Source organism: Anser anser (genome assembly GCF_964211835.1).
Source record: "Anser anser genome assembly, chromosome: 1".
In the NCBI taxonomy this organism is placed as follows: Eukaryota; Metazoa; Chordata; class Aves; order Anseriformes; family Anatidae; genus Anser; species Anser anser.
Genome location: NC_139720.1, coordinates 157,280,235 through 157,297,857, shown reverse-complemented (window position 1 = coordinate 157,297,857; position 17,623 = coordinate 157,280,235). Strand labels below are relative to the sequence as shown.

Sequence of the window (17,623 nt, the reverse complement as noted above, 5' to 3'; positions counted from 1 at the left end):
GAGGAAGCACTAAGGAACAAGCCCACTCTTGTTATTCAAGGCAAGCTACCAAACATAAGATTCTCCCCACTAACCCAGCACCTTTTACAGCTGCCATGCAAGCCTCAGAAGACAACCTCCTTTAACACCTTGATCGGGGGAGGCATTTCAGTTTTCCTTGCCACTACTATTTCACACAGTCTGTTTACCCCCCAAAATGCTTTTAATGTACTTTATCTGTATAGGTCAAGCTGATCTAGAGCTGAGGAAGAAGCAATGAAAACACACGCTGCTAGGAAGAATCCTAGCCAGTTTTCCAAGTTACAAATTCATCTCCTTATTTCTTCTCACCTCCACAGAGTTACCAGGAAAACCTACATTATGCAAACAGAGCAATGGCCTCTAGCTCCTTTACGCTCTTGCACATACAAAAATCCAGACGTGCAGTTCTGCAGCAAGATGTAGAGTAGACTCCCAGTGTCACAGCTCACATAAAACAGAAAAAAAATACAAGAGGCAACACAACCTCCTTTGCACTACTGTACTTTTGTGTTTCCCTGTTAGTGAATAAACCCTCAGATCTAAGGGAGAGACAGACTGACAGCCTAGGCATGCTCACTTTCAGAGCACTGCACAGACACATTCAGACGCTGAAGCTGTCAAGTGATGCTGCACAAAAACAGAGAAGCAGCAGCTAAAGCTCAGATAGCTTCAACAGGCACTAAAGGAATTTGACAAAGTATACAAACTACATAAATAACGATGGCCATGTATCAGTTGTGGCAGGTGAAAATGAACACGCATAGAACAATGAACATAAAGCCTATGCCTCACAAGATTAACTCCATACAAGCTCATGGGAAGAAACAGTAGCCATCTGAATGTAATAGTAAAAGAAAATGTTCATGGGGTTTTCAAGAGAACTTGAGATTTGAAACTGCCAATATCAACTGCACACACAATTTTCAAATTTAGATTCTAAAAGCTTCCCTGCTGGGGAATAAAAGAACATGCATGCAACGATGGTCAATGCAAATTCTACAACCACATCTTCAAGACAAGTTTTTATGATTGTCTAGGGGTGGGGAGTGGGGTACAACAGTAAAAGTAAATTAATTTATGTAGTAGGAGTGTGGAATTCAGTGAAGGTAAGTATGCTCCAGAAAATGCTTTCATTTAAGGTTTCAACCAAAGCCCTGTGAATTCGATCAATGGAAGTTTTTCCTTCCACTTTTAATAAATTCTAGATCATACCTTTTGATAGAGAGGAGTAGGCTATGAAGAAGCAAGGACAAAACACTGGCTGGGAATAACTGGATTATTCTTGTACTATCAATGTGCTGTAGATTAGGCAGTTTGAAAGAAGAGACGGAGAAGAGTAAATTTATTGAGAAGGGAACCTGATTTTTAATGAACGCTGTCCTATTTCTTCAGAAATGGGGAAAGGTCTAATCTCTCTCTCATTTATGGTAAGCTTATGCATTCTCTTTTCCTCTATTTCTGCTCTTCACAGTCTAGTCTGCAGGCCATATTTCCCTGTTTCACTTAAGAGAAATTTCAACCAGTCAAGAACTGAAATGAAAAATCACTCAGGAATCTAAGAGAGTTCTGGCCTTTTTTTCAGCTACTTGAAGTGCTTACCACTACACAAATAAAGCTGCAGCAAACTAAGAAGTGATTGAAAATACTGCTCTACAGTGTTCTTTACTTGGTACAAATATTCATAAAACCCATTATTGATGTACAAAATATGACTTTTTTTTTCTTCAAGAAAACAGCACGTATTCCCTTAGGAATAATTCTATTTCTAATATCTTCAAAACAGAGCTTTACTAGACTTTTAATAATAATAAAATAACAGTCACACAGAAAAAAATCGTACCTCTTCCAAATATATAAGAGAAAAGAAAAATAAACACAAAGTGAATGCGTTAAAAGTTTTGTGAAGAGAACCATCTACTCAAAAATGCTTTCTCAAGTTCTTCTATTACAAACTGAAAGATAGCAATGGTATTATAAACAAAAATAAAGCAACAACATACTTTTCAAATAAATGTCTTCCAACTTCAGCATCTACTGCACTCAGTGGATCGTCCAAAAGATAGATGTCTGCATCTTGATACACAGCTCTACAAGGTTTAAAGAAAAGTCAGCATCACAAGGTCTTAAACTCATTTACTTCAGTCAAAGTCTGTCAACTTGTACATTTTAGGAACAACAAAAATACTAGCCTGGCCAGATTTACACGGGCCTTCTGTCCCCCACTCAGCGTAGCTCCACGATCTCCTATGACTGTTAGGTCACCATCTGCTAGTAATTCCAAGTCCTGTGAACATAAAGAACAGGCAGCAAGCATTTTTAAATCGTTTTATCCTGAAACAAACCTGGTTCAACGTAACATTTTCTTATTTAAATAGTACTGTTTAAGGTATCACCTCACATTACAATACAAGAACTCATATGGGATGAAATATCCACAGTTAATTTATGACTTTGTACCTTCAGCAAAAGATAAATAAGAAAGTGGGAAAAATAGGTGAGATCTTAAAGTTCACTTTTTCAACAGGTTTGCCAAAGGAAAGTGCGCTACTATTCTTAGTGTTATGCTGAATATCTGGTGGTGATTCAGACCATGCTAAAATAAAAATCATTAAGTATAGTAAAAATAACTCATTTACTGTTGTAACAAAATGAGCTTTCACAATAAAACTGAAGTAACTTCTATCAGTAGATTATTTTCCACTGGCCAATGTCCCTAAGAATTACATTAGTTTTATTCTCATTACACTGTATCCAAGAGAAATAACCACACCATTCATTACACAAAACTGATTAATTTATGGGGCTCGGGACTATGAGTGAGAGAACAAAATTATACAGCGTTCCATGTTATACTACTATATGTCCTCTTCAGGAAATACAGAAGTTTTATACTGAGCTGCAAAACATATCCACAACTTCTATAAGATACATATATTTGAAACAAAACTATGAAAGCAAATCTACCATCAAGTATGAAGGTTTTTTTTAAATGCAGTTTGCTGTCTGTTAAAGTCACTAAAACCTTAAGTTTAGACAACAGTCTATGACCAAATATCAGTAGAAGATATTAAAACTCTACCTACTATGTGTAAAAACCTTGCAAAAGAAATTCATCACAGTAACCATCTGCTTTTCACCTGTGTTGCTGCTGACAGGAATATTATAACATGCTGCATAAAACCTTTTCAGCTGCCAAGCAAAATGTCTGTTTCTTGACAAATCTGGCTTAATCCTCTTCTATATCTCATGTCACAAACTCCTTTACACACAGACCTTTCAAAAATATTTTTTCATAAACCTACTTGGGCTCAGCAAGTTCTCCAATACATAGCACTAAGGCTATAGCCCTTAGCAATGCATAGTACATGATATACATGATTTTTTAAAAAAGCATCAAGGATATTTACAAAATGAAAGTCACAAATAATGCTAGCTTCATCATCTGTTTTTCCACATTTTGTTAAGTCTACACATGTATCTACCATAACATCAATGAATGGGGCTAAACATGATTATGAAATTAAATAATTGGGAATAGCTTTTTCCAAATTTGTCGGAGCTTCACATAAACTACATCCCCCTCTAGTGAAAGTTTTAGAAATTACAAGAATGTCCTTACATGTGAATGTCAAAATGATGCACAAATCCTATCACTTAACAGAAATATATTTCCCATTATACTAATAAAAATCCATTCTATGTATTATATCTTAAAGCACATACCACTAGACCGAAATAACACGAAGAAAACAATAAAGATTGTGAAAATAAAACACACAAAGAGAAAAAGCATACCTTTTTAAGAGCACAGACTTTCAAAACTTTTTCGTATTTTTCTTTCTCGTATTCCTTGTCAAACAGTATATTACTTCTTACTGTACCAGAAAACACCCAAGGCTGCTGAGAAACATAAGCAATTCTTCCAGCAACATTTATCAAACCTTTGTCTTTAGGCAGCTCACCAAGCACAGCACTTAAGAGTGAAGACTGGAAAAGATTCAAAAATAAAAAATGTAAAGTCTGATTGCATTGAAGACACCACGGAGACTGAGAAGTGTTTATTGGCATGATGGCCTACTTCACCCTGTCACTCAAGCTACTCTAATTGTACAAATGCACTAGTACCCTTTACGTGCAGTCTTAGAAGTAAAGCACACAGTACTGCTTAACTTTGAACCATCTCCTCCCCACTCACAGGTCATCTGCCTTCCTTGAACGACAGTACCTCCATGTAAAGTGTATCATTATACACAAAAAAAAAAACAACTTCACATTTTCAAGTTTTTAGACATGTTTAAGAGACTCAAAATCCCCACAGAATGGAGTAAACATCAAGACTTACTTTTCCAGCTCCTACAGGACCAATCACAGCCAGCAATTCCCCTCGTCTAACAGTAAATGAAAGTTGCTGAAGTGCTGGGCTTTCTAAACTCTGTGGATTTAAGAAAAAGTCACACTTAACCGGTATTAAATACACATCAACAAAATAACTCTTTAGAAACAGAGAACAATGCACATAAATGACTCTAAATTAGCAACCCATATGACAACCATATTTTCAGACATACAGTTTGCCTCTTCAGTAATTAACACACACCTCTGAAATGCATTGATCCTTAAGCCCAAACAAGTAATTGACACAACTGTGTTCAGGGAATGAGGAACCTACAGGCAGTAGCAGAAGCACTCATCATTCTTCCATGGTTCATCATTCTTCCAGTCCCTACCTTTGCCTTCTGCAACTTAGGCGGGGTAGCTAGAGCACTTGCTGGTGAAGACTGAGGCAAAGTTGTTGTTGAACACCTCAGCCTTCTCTATATCCTGGGTAACCACATCTCCAATTTCCTTCAGGAGAGGGCCAACATTTCCCCTAGTCTTCCTTTTATCAGTGATGTACCTATAGAAACCTTTCTTCTTGCCCTTGATGTCTCTGGCCAGATTTAATTCTAACAGGGCTTTAGCTTTCTTTCATAACCTGATCCCTAACTGCCTGGACAATTTCTCTGTATTCCTCACTGGCTACCTGTCCTTGCTTCCACCCTCTGTTGGCTTCCTTTTTGTGTTTGACTTTGGCCAGGAGCTCCTTGTTCATCCATGCGGCCTCCTAGTGTTTCTTCCTGACTTCCTTTTTGTTGGGATGCATCGCTCTTGAGCTTGGAGGAGGTAACCCATGAACATTACCCAGCTTTCCTGAGCCCTTCTTCCCCCAGGGCTTTATCCCACAGTACTCTACCAAGCAGATCCCTGAGGAGGCCAAAGTCTGCTCTCCTGTAGTTCAGGGTAGTGAGCTTGCTGTGCACCCTCTTCAATGCCGTAAGGACCTTGAACTCCACCATTTCATGGTCACTGCAGCCAAGGCTGCCCCTGAGCTCCACATTCCCCACCAGCCCCTCCTTGTTGGATAGAATGAGGTCCAGCAGAGCACCTGCCCTCATTTGCTCCTCAATCACTTGGAGAAAGAAGTTAACATTGACACACTCCAGGAACCTTCTGCATTGCTTATGCCCTGCTGGGTTGTCCCTCCAACAGATATCGGGGTGGTTGAAGTCCTCCTCTATGAGGATCAGAGCTTATGAGAACATGAGGCTGCTCCTATCAGCCTGTACAGGATCTCACTTGTTCAGTCTTCCTGTAGCAGACCCCCCCTATAATGTCACCTGTCCCTGCCTTCTCTTTAATCCTGACCCATAAACTCTGTCAGCTCTTCATCCACCCCCAGGTGGAGCTCCATGCAGCTGGTCATTGACACAGACAGTGGCACCCCCTCCTCATCCCCTCTACTTCTTATGAAAAGAAAGGATCCTCATGTCTTTAACAGCTATTCTAAACCACATAGCTAAGGGTCTGGTGCAGCTCCCTGTCATTAAAGCAAAAATCCCTTGTAACAGGATCTGCCCTTACATGCATCTGAGGCTGCCCTAAGCGTGCCTGACACTAAAATGCAAACAGTAAAATACTAGCATTTAAAAAAAAAAAAAAAAGAGCTGGATATTGCTAGTATTTCTGTTAAACAACCACACTAAAGCCCAGCCCTAAAATTCAGCAGAAGAGCACAATAGAGAAAATCTAGTGCCCCTCCGTACTACTGGTAGGCTGCTTAAAATCTCCAGGCACCTTCTGAAGTGCAGGAGGCTGAAAAGGCTGGCACCTGTCCCTGCAAGGAAGCTGCCCTGTGACCCAGCTCTGGGACTGCCCAAAGGGGAAGCTTGCAACTAGCTGTTTCAAATGATCTGGGAGAGACATGGGTGCAGTATCCATCCACACCTGTGACAGCTGGGCTAACACACACGAGCCTCCTCCTCCTCAGGCCAGGAGAAATGCTCAGTGAAGCAGGAAGGTCCTCAGAGCCCAATGGCACACATCCATCACAGCTGCCACCTCTCTGTACGAAATCAGAGTCACAATGCAAGAACCCAAACTTGTGTGCGCCGTGCCGCCCCGCATACTACTGTTGTTGCTGCTGTTATCCATCCCCACGAGGTGGCAGCAACAGGGATCTTTTCTTTTTTCTCCACCCCACCCATCAGCATTTTACCATGAATATGCTTTCCTGGCCTTGAGTGCACTGAGTGAACTGGAGCTAAGGTCGGGAGAACTCCGCTAGCTTGTGGCAGCCAATGCGTTTTGTTAATGCAAGGTTTGTAGGATGAAAAACTATCTTTTAATAAATTGATCTGAAAAATAGATATTACTTCGAAAAACAGTACTTAGAAAACTAAATAAGATTTTCCACACAGCCCTCCACAGCCCCTCTTGAGACCTCTTGATGTTGTGTTTCTGTATTCACAAGAGAGCAAGGGGGCTTCCACCCATGCCAAGGTTTTCAAAACAAAATATTGTAAGAGCCTATGAGTAATGTTAGAAAAAAATCAAAGTTTTTAAATTAATACCCAATTATTATATATTAAAGCAGTACTGTAAGATGTCACAGACCCCAAAGAAAAGCAGTAATGCAAGCAAAAAGCATGGCCACATATACCTCAAGGGCATGGTATTTCTACAAAATAGCATTCCTCATATTAAAGGCAGTTTGTTCTATGTTTAGGCACTGAGACACTTAAATAAGAGCACAGACTGATGTTACAGCTAAGTTCACCTGACAGCTAATTGCCACCAAATGTCCCAGCTCCCCTGCGCCCTGTCAGCTATCCATGTCTGTCACCCCCCTTCTGCTGCTGCTTCTTCTGGCCTAACCTTGCAGATGTGTTGTTCACGGGACTTGGCTGTCAGAAAACGCTTCACACAAAAAGGGATTCATTGCTTTATCCCTGTGAACAGGCTCACCATGGGGTCACACATTACACATTAACACCAACACAAGGCAGGGAACAGGGGCAGAGCGGTGAGGCCGCACCTCGAGTACTGTGTTCAGTTTTGGCCCCTCGCTACAAGAAGGACATGGAGGTGCTCGAGAGAGTCCAGAGAAGGGCGACGAGGCTGGTGAGGGGTCTGGAGAACAAGTCTTACGAGGAGCGGCTGAGGGAGCTGGGGTTGTTCAGCCTGGAGAAGAGAAGGCTCAGGGGAGACCTCATCGCTCTCTGTAGGTACCTTAAAGGAGGCTGTAGCAAGGTGGGGGTTGGTCTGTTCTCCCACGTGCCTGGTGACAGGATAAGGGGGAATGGGCTAAAGTTGTGCCAGGGGAGGTTTAGGTTGGATATTAGGAAGAACTTTACTGAAAGGGTTGTTAGGCATTGGAATGGGCTGCCCAGGGAAGTGGCTGAGTCACCATCCCTGGAGGTCTTTAAGAGATGTTTAGATGTTGAGCTTAGTGATATGGTTTAGTGGAGGACTTGTTAGTGTTAGGTCAGAGGTTGGACTGGGTGATCTTGGAGGTCTCTTCCAACCTAGAAGATTCTGTGACCAAAAGATATAAGACTGATCCCTTCAGTGGCAGCAATTCCTTAGGTGAGCTTGGGCAGACTTCACACCCTACAGCCAAATGAAAGAAGTAATTCATCCCATTTAAGGGCTTCAGAGATGATATATTACACAGAAGTACTACACTGCTTAAGCTCCTCATTTAAGTGACTAAAATTACAAGGGATACATTTGGCCTCCGTTCAAATTCCTGAATTTTCAAGTTTTTCAGCTGAGCAGACAGACTGTTCTGTAAACTAAAGGCACGTTAGGAAAAACCCCGTATCGAAGAATCCCCAGTTCCATGCTGCTATCAGACTAGCCTGTGGAACTCAGATAAGACTTGCCTGAGTAAAACAAGAGTGTGACCGTGAATTAATTGGTTTTATTTATCTTTTGATAAACTGTAATACACCATGTTAAGTTGTTTTCCTAAAAGTCTATCTAATAATCCCTTTTTTACTTCCAGTGATTTTGGATTTGTGGGTTGTTGTGGAATTTTTTGGTTTGCTTTGGTTTTTTTTTAAGTATCTATTTGGGCTCATAATCTTTAAAACTAAAATAAAAATATCATCGAGCTGTATGGTTGCTATACAGAAATCCAAAGAGTCATGAGAAACCCAGTTACGGTAGCAGCAGGCTAAGCTGGTTATTTGACAAAGTATAGCATATTTTTATTATTCCTTTTATAACTTCCCTCTCACAGAACTCGCCACCTTTTCAGTTAGCAACTCCATAAAATTATTTTGCATTATTGTAGAAGTATGCAAGAGAAATGCTCTGAACTGCTCTTATAGTTCTGGGAGAACTATTCTTCTCCTTTGCACATTTCAATTAAATATCAAAATGAAAATTACATTAAGTTTTCTTTTCTTTTTTTTAAACCAAAAGGAATCTAGTTAATTCCAGTCATGCTACTCAACTTCACCTAGTATAAGTAACTCATGAAAAACCCAAAGGTGTTTTACGGACATATTATGCAACCATTTCCTATAGATTGTTAACGGTGGTATAATACAGGTTTGGGGAGAAAACAAAGTCTGAGAAATACATTCCACCCTTCATCAGAATGCATTCACTATTAAGTATTCCACGCCACTTAATTAAAAAGTTTGTTCAACATCTCAGAAAGAATTCATGTCACAGAGAAACTCTGAGAAAGTAAAGCATAATAACGTAGCAATTTAGTTTTGTAGCTGAGTAGTATTATAAGGCAGATCCTCACATATATTTGCACGTTTTATCTTCCTTGGGACACAGCACATGTGAGGCGAAGAGGGTGTGTAAGGGGAGATACGTGAGATGTCTTATTTGCATTACATTTATATGCAAAATTCATTTTTAGAGCTTCCGGAGTTTCTTACGGAGACTGAAGCTTCCCTTGTGCAAGGATACTGGCAGCTCATAATAGCTCCAACAATTCATCACAAATTGCTGCTTCCCATAACAATTGCATTTTTAAAAAACAGAATCAACACTTGCCTCTCTTAGAGAAAAGGATTCATAACAGATTTATCACCTCCGTATTGTCCCTTTTCTAGTCATTTTGGTGGTTTTGGCATATTTTAAGAAAGAACAATTTGAAGCTGAACAATCTCAATTAAAATACACAGAGTAACAAATAGTTGTAGATTCGTCCCTAAAGCTTTCCAATCTGTTACATGAAGTATAATATTGTACTGGTTCTAGACTAATGAACCAGTCAGCATTCAGTTCACAGAAAAAAAACTACACACCATACACTAAGGCCTGCTGTACTGTGCTGTCTGTCCTTAATTCCAATTTAAACATCTAAGCTGCAGTACAATGCTGTTCCATGAGATATTTTCCCATAGAAATGTACAGATTTTCATTTAGTATAAAATTCAAGAATAGCTACTTTTAAGATGCATTTGATACTGTTTTAAATCTATTCAACAGAGTTAGTTTAACATACTAAAAGGTTTCTCCCGCACAGAAGACGGAATACAAAGCAAGGGCACACCATACATAGACATACTGCTTTGTAGGCTCAAAATGCCTGCAGCACCAGTATGCTCTTAACATTTAGCAGAAGTTTACCTTATCCCAATAGCAAGTCAAATCCTGAACATGAAGAATGACATTCTCATTACTACCATGCAGCTGTGGCTTGAAGTGTGAGACTTCATCAAGTATCAGGAAGTTCTGCAATAAAAGAAAAGGTCAGGGTTCTGATGTGAAACTGGGAATGAGAAAGGAAGCCAAGCACATGTTTTTGTAAGCAGCATACAAAATGCTACTGATGAAAAAATAAACACATAGATCAAGGAATTTCAAAGCAATGCAAAACCCATTCAAACAATGCACATCTAACCAGCTAACTATCCCAGGGTTCACCCAGAAGTGCAGACTTCATAGCATAACAGTACTGTGGAATTCTACCAGCAAACTGCTCAGTAACAAAAAAATCCTGAAGCACAAAGAACTTAAAAATAAATCCTTATAAACCTTAAAACTGTTTGATTTCCCCTTCCCACAAAGAAGAGATGAAACCCTAGTGCAATCTTGTCATTCCCCTGTTTTGATGATGAAGGCTTATTTCATTTTTGTTTCCCTTAAAAGAATACTGAGGGCACCATAATAGGGACACCACTGTCTCTATTAAGCATTCTTCCAGTGACAAGAAGTCACTGAAACCCTCCTCCTTTTAAAATCCAGGGTGTTAACAGAAAAAAAACCCTTACTGTTCTGTTGCATTTTTCCTACTGTACTTGTAAAATATATTCCAGTCAGGGTTCGTTTCCTTCAACTTGCATTATCACAGAATGGTTTGGGTTGGAAGGGACCTTAAAGACCACCCAGCTCCAACCCCCTGCCATGGGGGGGCACCCTCCACTAGTCCAGGTTGCCCAAATGCGTACTCTATCCTACAGCCACCCTTCTAGCACACTTTGCCTGATGATGCTAGATTACAAATAGCTCAAACACATTTAGAAGGGAAAGAGGCAAGTTCTAGAGAAAATTTTCATGGATAACAGTTACCACAAGTTTAAGATAAAAAGCAGAACAATTCTAACACGATTTGAATCACAGACCATGAAGACCTAAAACAGGCCTCTATCAGACAATATTTTGAGAAAAGCCGAGAGTAGTTAACAAGCACTGAACAGCCTGCAGACATGAGAGTAATGCTGAAGACTTTTGGAAGTCAGTAACTATGAGGAAACAGAACAAAGCTGACAAAGGGGACACGAACAGCACTGTAACGTGTTAGCAGGCACAAGGGACCTTGCTCAAAATTCACCTGGTATCACTTAAGAGACCTGCCAGCAGTCAAGCATTTTCATGCAGTCTCCAAACTCAATGCACATCCACATCTCCACCAAATGGCAAAGCAAGTCTGAACTCTGTGGCCAGGTGAGCATTGCTGAGCCCTCTTTTAGACAGGCAGGTGCAAACTGATGTGTGAAAGAGAGGACTCGGGAGAAGAAGGTGGTAGTCAGGGAAAGAAATTCCAGACATAGCCTGTATCAGCAATGAGGCACATGGCCTTTGAAGTGTGATTTGGATTTAGATGATGGATGAAACATCAGGGAGTTATTAGCAAGGAATCGTTCTCTTGTTTCAGCTTTTACCAGGAATTTCTCTTCTAGCAGTAGTATTCATATCAGGTATAAATTCTAGCTAGCCGTTTAATTCAAAAATGCTACAGTAACACATATGGAAGGCTTCAAATAAAAATAGTACAAATCAAGAAAAAAATTATATGGCTAACATCAGGAATTTAACACAGCAGGGGGTGGGAACAGAAATCAACACTAGAAATAAAATTTTCAAAAGCAGTAAAATAACTTAAGCTTTAAACACTGTTCAAGTTTTCTTAAAACATTCTTCCATTTTTTTAGTATTGAATTGTCTACCATGCAGAGAAAAATAAAATTGCTAGCATCCACAGGATGCTGAGAAGCAAACAGTAGCTTGAGATAGGATTGTGTCCTTGAGAAAAAAACAACTATCTTTTTTACCCAGATGAAATTTCTCCTCTTTACACAGTCTCTACCAAAATAACCCTCTGAAAAACAACTTCTCTCACTTTGTTTCACAAGGGGACCTTGAGGCAATTGCTTCATCCTAAAATAGTGGGTGAGCTTCAAGAATAGATGCAGACGTTGCTGTGTAGCTAAGGTGAAGGTAGAAGACAGCTCAGAGGAAAAAAAAAAATTAAATACCGTAACACACTTCAGTTCCTATATGTGCATGTATCAACATGGAGGAAAGGCTACTGATTCCCCTCTAATTGTGCTCACATTCACACACAAAGCACGGTATCTCCTGCTTCCATGTCTCCATCTGAGCATATTTTAAGATCAGCACTGAAACCCCACTTGCTCTTGTTCAAGGGTTCAAAAATTCACCTTCTTAAAAAATACATTATTTTCAGTTTTGTGCAAACACACCTAGCCATCAGCTTTATACTTTTTCCCTACATTTTCTACTCTCTCCTTCTCTCTCTAATTCATAATCATAAGTGCAGGGGAGTTGGAGCCAGCTGCTAGGAGCAAAATCTTGTGACCCGTAGGATATACTGGAAACTGAGACAGCAGAAAAAGGGAACAGACTGCCACTGCCTCTGCTGAAGAGCCATTCTCCTGTTCCTAAGGCTTCTTTTTCAGCCTTCCATCCACGTTTCTCAACCTGCACAGCTTGAATGATCTTTTGAAAGAGCACTGCCCTGGAGCTGAACACAGGCTACATGAAAGTATTGAAAAGACAGCGTGCACCATCCAGCATCCCAAGCGCTTCTCTCCCCTCCCGCAATTTAGTTGAAGCAGTAATAATAAATGTTACTGCCTACATTTCACCGTGGTGGTGATTTTCACACATTAGGCTTTTCTATTTCCATTTGCATCAACTTTTACAAAACGCTTCTCTGAAGAGCAACGGTTACCTGTTTAATATATGTGTTATGTGTAGGCTTAGTACAATCAGAAATTTATCAACAACAACAAAAAAAGATTTATTATACTCAGACACATGGAAAAGAAACAGGACGTTTTTAGATACTTTCATCGATAAATGGCATAGTGACACTCTGCAAAACCACAGGTACACCATTTCTGCTTAGTCCATTCTAGACAAGACTAACTTTTTTTTCCCCAAAAAATTAAGTTCTAAAATAGTAATTCTGTATTTCAATAGCTTGATGACTTGGGACTTCTTAAGTCTTAAATTTAAAACACGTTTTGCGTTTAAATGTTTCACTCTTGTAGTTTATGCCAAAGTGTGAGTACATACAGCAAACATTACTGTTTTATTCAAAACACCACACTAAACACAGAAAAACAAACAAACAAACAAAACCATGAAGTCCTTCTGCCAAAAACAGCAGCATGTTCATCCTTACTGAGCCTTCCCTCCAGTATTGAAAGCAGCTACAGGACACCAGCTAGGGCTCACTCCTCCCCTCCACAGCCGACAGGGTAGTGCAGTGCACATGGAATATGAATCCTGCATCTCCCAGCTGCTGTTTTTGCCATCCATATTTCCCGACTTACAACTCCCAATTCCAACATATTTGCACACATGATCCTCTTACTTCAAAAACATCTACAATGCCTCATTGCACTTACTTTTCTCCTACATTTCACCTCACTCTAGAGCACATTTCATGGGTTTTTGCACGTTTACACAGGAACACATTCAGTTGCAAAAGAGGTTATTTCAGTAAAAATCCGAAACTCTGCGAAACTAAAATAAAGCTGCATTTTCTGGATAAAACAATGTTAGAATAAGAGAACAAATCCACAACCCATTCAAACCAATAACCATACCTTGATTCGTCGTATGCTAACCACCGCCTCGGATACTCTCTCAACAGCCGCAGGGAAGAACAGAGTTACTGTCAGTCTTACTGCACCGTACAGGGACACTGCCACGAACACCCGGCTCGCAGAGATAACGTTGCCAAGTAGTACATATGCCATGAAAGTCATGAACACCGTTATTTTGCTTGCCACAAAGAAAGAGGCTAAGTTCAGTCCTCGAAGGTAGGAGCTTTTCATAACCATGGCAATCTCCTTCCTAAAAAAATGCAAAATATAAACATTCGCATCAATCCCTCTCATCACAGATGCCCTCAACAGTAGGATGAGGGAGACCCCACTCTCAAGATTACACTTTTATGTCTTTTCTTCCCCTTGCACCACCCCAACTTGCATGCGAAGAACTGTACTCAAAAGTAACTGTAAAGAAAGCATAGCATATGGCAAATAATAAATGATAATTTAAAAGGCTCAGGAATTGACGAAAACAAAAATTTAAGACATTTAATATCTTGATAGCTCCTAGGGAAAAAAAAAAAGTATTCTTCAGGGACAGAAAATCAAAATACTCTTTTCCTGTTTTTGTCAAACTAGCATTTTAATTCCAATTCTAACCTTTTGACTCTTTCTAGATGGTGTACAAGAGCAAAGAGGAAAAAAAACTTCTGTATAACAGCCAAGTATCCAGCAGTTCCTTATCCTTCCAATATAAAAATCCAATAGAGTTCAGTCACAAGCTCTTGCTAACATGAATACATACTCTGCAACCTGTAAAACAGGTCAACTTCCAAAACATTAGGAGTTCACCCGTGGCCCAAGCATTTACCACTACTCAGTTGCTGTTCCTCAAGCTGGATCACAGGATTTGCAGTATTTCCTTTGATCTCAGCCTAAATCCTTCCTGATTTGGACCCTGCACCTGGCTTCCACTGCTCTGGGAGTTGTGGTTCATAATTCAGAAAATACAGGTCTGTGAGGCCAGCTGTTCTACCTACCATTTCCTCAGCTAACTAGTACCTGATGTACGGCACAGACACTGAAGGCCCCCTGCAGCAACTGATAAAGCTGCTGATGCATATGTTTTCTATTTCCACTTTAGTTATACTCCAGTTTCCCCTTCTATATGACTCAGGTCCAGTCCTCAAAATGTTACTGCACTATCTACAATGTGGCTGCCTTCAGGTTTAACTTCTTATTAAAATAATAGGTTTTCTTTATCAAGAGAGCCGTAACAATTTGCTCCTTCCCCACATAGTCTAATTTTACCTGAAGTGACACAGAATTTTACTAAAAAAAAAAAAAAAATATCATATTTTCTCTTCACAAATATTCTGGCAATTCTTAGGGAAAATCTTAATCACTTTGATTACCTTCCACTTGGAATTATATACAAAGATTAGAAAGTCAAATTATGATTATACCACTTGAAGTACTGTCGGTTCTCCCTTACGGAGAGAAGGATGCATGATGTACTACTAGAAAACTAGTTAAGCAACTTTCACACTATACTTGCCAAATTGGCTGAATTGACAGACTTTCAAAGGATTTCAAAGACATTTTTTCAGCTTAAGGGCTCACAATCTCTGATCTCTTCCAGAGTACGGTGAAAGAACATTTGTACGTAAACTATTTGAATTGGGTCTAATTCAATTACTTCTACAATCCTGGACGAAACTCTTTTCCCACTCTCTAATAGTCCTGAATAATCCTCTCGCCATCTGTGGATAATCACCGAGTCCTTTGTGCTATTCTCTGTAAGTATCAGATAATTACAGCCCACCCGTAGGCCGTATGTGATACACTACACTGTCTTACGGCACTGAGTTGTATCAGAGGAAACTAATATGGACAGCCACAGGTAAAAACAACAACTGAGGAGTTCAGACTTCATCTTAACAACTACCAAGGGCCACTGTGAAATACTGGGCAATAATCACATGGATGAATTTAAGACTGCTAACAGTTTTCCACAGTGTGCTGAAAGAAACAAAAGAGGGCTCGAGACGTGCTTTGGTAGAGCTCATTTCTCTCCGTCATTAAATAGGAAACCTCTAATCCTAATGAGACATTGACTTTCATAATGTGAATACTCCCAGTGAAGTAGCTTTCAATAAACAAATACACTCTCTGGCTCCATGCAAGACAGGGAAGCCTTCAAGCAATCAAGAGTATTCACTCAGCAGAGGATCCTATATATACTGAAGAAGAAGAAAGAGCATTCTGTGTGTGGGAAGAAATGTCTCAGGGAACGTTAGCAAGTCTGCAAACCTGCACACATTTGTATGTAAAGGAAAAAAAAATCAATTAAAAAAAACGGAACTCCAAATAAGTTAATAATAAATAAATGAAATCAAAGAATCTATGGCAGGATAACAACTCATGTTGGAGAAAGACTTAACATGAAAACTAAGTGATAGGAAATACCTGAACTCCTGTCAAGTAAAACAAGTTTACAAGTAGCTTTTATCCAGATTCTGACAGACCTCTAAAATGAAATGACTCCAGAGTCAGTTGGCCTTGCCAGCTGAACAACTAGAGAACTTCTGAGCTGCTTTCATTCTGCTCTCCACACTTTTCAGATGGTTTGAGTAATACTTCAAAATGCAGAAAGTGGAGTAGTATCTGAGGATGCTATTCACGTAGGACATAAAGTCAGATTACACGTATTTCTCAGAAGAGAGAAATACTTATTGGTTCCTTTCCATTTGTTTCGGGGACTGTGAGGATCTTCAGCTACAACTATTTTATTTATCAGTTGCTGTTCTTAAACACAAATGTAGAAGGAAACATTAAAAAACACATTTTATAAATATCAAAAGATTTTTTCTTCTTCTGTCCCCTTAGGATATATTTTCATTCCTTCACTCTTACTATAGAAAGTTTAAAAGACCAAAAAAGTTCAAGTAAACTTCTCTCCACAGCACAGAATAATGCATTTATTGGCATGTAAAAAATGTAAACAGATATAGATCATACACCAAGCTGTATTTTCCCGGGATTACCTTCTCAAACCACTCACAAGTTCCGCAAACGATTTTTCCCAAGCATACATCTTTATTATCTTCATGCCACTTATGACTTCATTCATGGTTCTAATCCTGACATCTGTAAATGCAGCTGTCTTGCTTCTGTAAATAGCAGAAAACAAAAATTCTCAGATTCTCAAAAGAAGAGACACTATTTATAATCACATAATGCATTCATATTTAATTAAATTTTTGCTCTTACTTCTAGAGGGTTCACAAAACCACAATTCCATTAAAGAACCTTCCTAAAACAGTATCTCACAGATGACACGCAGCAGACAGATTTAATACGTCTATCAGTATTCCTGGCATTCTCTATCCTCAGGGAACTGTCAGTTGATTCATTGTTCAGAATACTATGTCCGTTTGCAGCAACACATGGTATTCCTTAAACAACGTATTTTTGTATTAAAAAACACAATAATAAAACTGCCAAATACTAAATTTAGAACTAAATGAAAAATTGAAAAAGTATTTTTTTTAAATATTGTCATTTTCAAATTTCAAACTTATTCTCAAAAGGCTATCTTGATTTAGTTAAAGAAATTGGCCTTGGCTTGTGTCTTTTTAAGGTTAATTCTGCTTGAAGTAAAGACTACTTAGTAAGAGAGCACGAGCTATAACTTAGGAGAAAAAACAACTATCTAGATTTGTTAAGTAAAGAAATACTATTTAAGTGTTAATTGCAATTAATGCTGAATTCAATATATCTATTCTAATCTCACATTATGTTTGCACTGATAAACAAACTAGAATATATATATAATTAAATAACAAAGTCACAGTATTAATTAGGAAAAAGCATTGAAAGTTAGAAGCCATGTAATAAATGCATAAACCATGCTAATAAACCATATTACAATTCTGAATTCATTCACGTAGATAAACATACTTAGCACATAATGAGCTATCATAAGCTTTTTTTTTAAAATAAAA

At 39.0% G+C, this 17,623-nt stretch overlaps 1 protein-coding gene across 5 annotated transcripts in view; it reads right to left on the bottom strand.

Moving 5' to 3' along the window:
* Nucleotides 1-17,623, bottom strand: part of ABCC4 (ATP binding cassette subfamily C member 4 (PEL blood group)) — a 151,669-nt gene that overhangs the window by 111,609 nt on the left and 22,437 nt on the right. For all 5 annotated transcript variants that reach the window (XM_083820072.1, XM_083820073.1, XM_083820074.1 and 2 more), the window contains 7 exons: nt 16,664-16,789; nt 13,671-13,920; nt 9,940-10,044; nt 4,364-4,453; nt 3,817-4,008; nt 2,211-2,305; nt 2,022-2,108 (listed from right to left, as the gene is read on the bottom strand). In XM_083820072.1, the coding sequence (XP_083676198.1) occupies nt 2,022-2,108; nt 2,211-2,305; nt 3,817-4,008; nt 4,364-4,453; nt 9,940-10,044; nt 13,671-13,920; nt 16,664-16,789 (945 nt within the window). The remainder of the gene's footprint in view (nt 1-2,021; nt 2,109-2,210; nt 2,306-3,816; nt 4,009-4,363; nt 4,454-9,939; nt 10,045-13,670; nt 13,921-16,663; nt 16,790-17,623) is intronic.